The sequence below is a fragment of the Acanthisitta chloris genome, unplaced genomic scaffold (assembly GCF_000695815.1).
Source record: "Acanthisitta chloris isolate BGI_N310 unplaced genomic scaffold, ASM69581v1 scaffold37138, whole genome shotgun sequence".
NCBI classification, from domain to species: domain Eukaryota; kingdom Metazoa; phylum Chordata; class Aves; order Passeriformes; family Acanthisittidae; genus Acanthisitta; species Acanthisitta chloris.
In genome coordinates, this window is record NW_008688202.1 from 1 (window position 1) to 710 (window position 710).

Here is a 710-nt window from a genome sequence, read left to right on the forward strand (position 1 = left end):
CTGGGACCCTCCCCAGTGACCTTTCTTCCTCCCCACCAGGTCTCCATCTCCAGAGCCAATCTACAACAGCGAGGGGAAGAGGCTGAACACGCGCGAGTTCCGCACGCGCAAGAAGTTGGAGGAGGAGAGACACAACCTCATCACCGAGATGGTGGCCCTGAACCCCGACTTCAAACCTCCTGCAGACTACAAGTGAGGGGAGACCCCCCCCGTGGGGATGGGGGAGCTCTTTTGGGGGCTCCCCCAAGGGTCTGACCCCCCCTTTGTGTTTTGTGTCCCCTCCCCAGGCCACCAGCGACGCGTGTGAGCGACAAAGTGATGATCCCTCAGGATGAGTACCCCGAGATTAACTTCGTGGGGCTCCTGATTGGGCCAAGGTGGGCACCCCCCCACGGGTTTGGGGGGGCTCCTAATGCTGTTGGGGTCCCATCTCCTCCCCTCTCTCCATCTTGGGGGGTCTTTGGGGTGTCCCCCTCAGTCCAAGAGGGTCACCCCTTCACCTCCTCCCTCCATCTAGGGGGTCTTTGGGGTGTCCCCCCCAATCCAAGAGGATAAACCTTTCAATTTCCCCCCTCCTTCCATCTAGGGGGTCTTTGTGGTGTCCCCCCCAATCCAAGAGAGTAAACGTTTCAATTTCTCCCCTCCTTCCATCTAGGGGGTCTTTGGGGTGTCCCCCTCAGTCTAAGAGGGTCACCCCTTCACCTCCTCCC

The 710-nt window shown here is 59.9% G+C and overlaps 1 protein-coding gene across 1 annotated transcript in view; it reads left to right on the plus strand.

Moving 5' to 3' along the window:
- Positions 1-43: 43 nt before the first annotated feature.
- The window catches only part of SF1 (splicing factor 1), a gene marked incomplete at its 5' end in the record, with an annotated part of 2,197 nt that continues 1,530 nt past the window's right edge, over positions 44-710 (plus strand). The window contains 2 exons of the mRNA XM_009080931.1: positions 44-192; positions 288-377. Coding sequence (XP_009079179.1) covers positions 44-192; positions 288-377 — 239 coding nt within the window. The remainder of the gene's footprint in view (positions 193-287; positions 378-710) is intronic.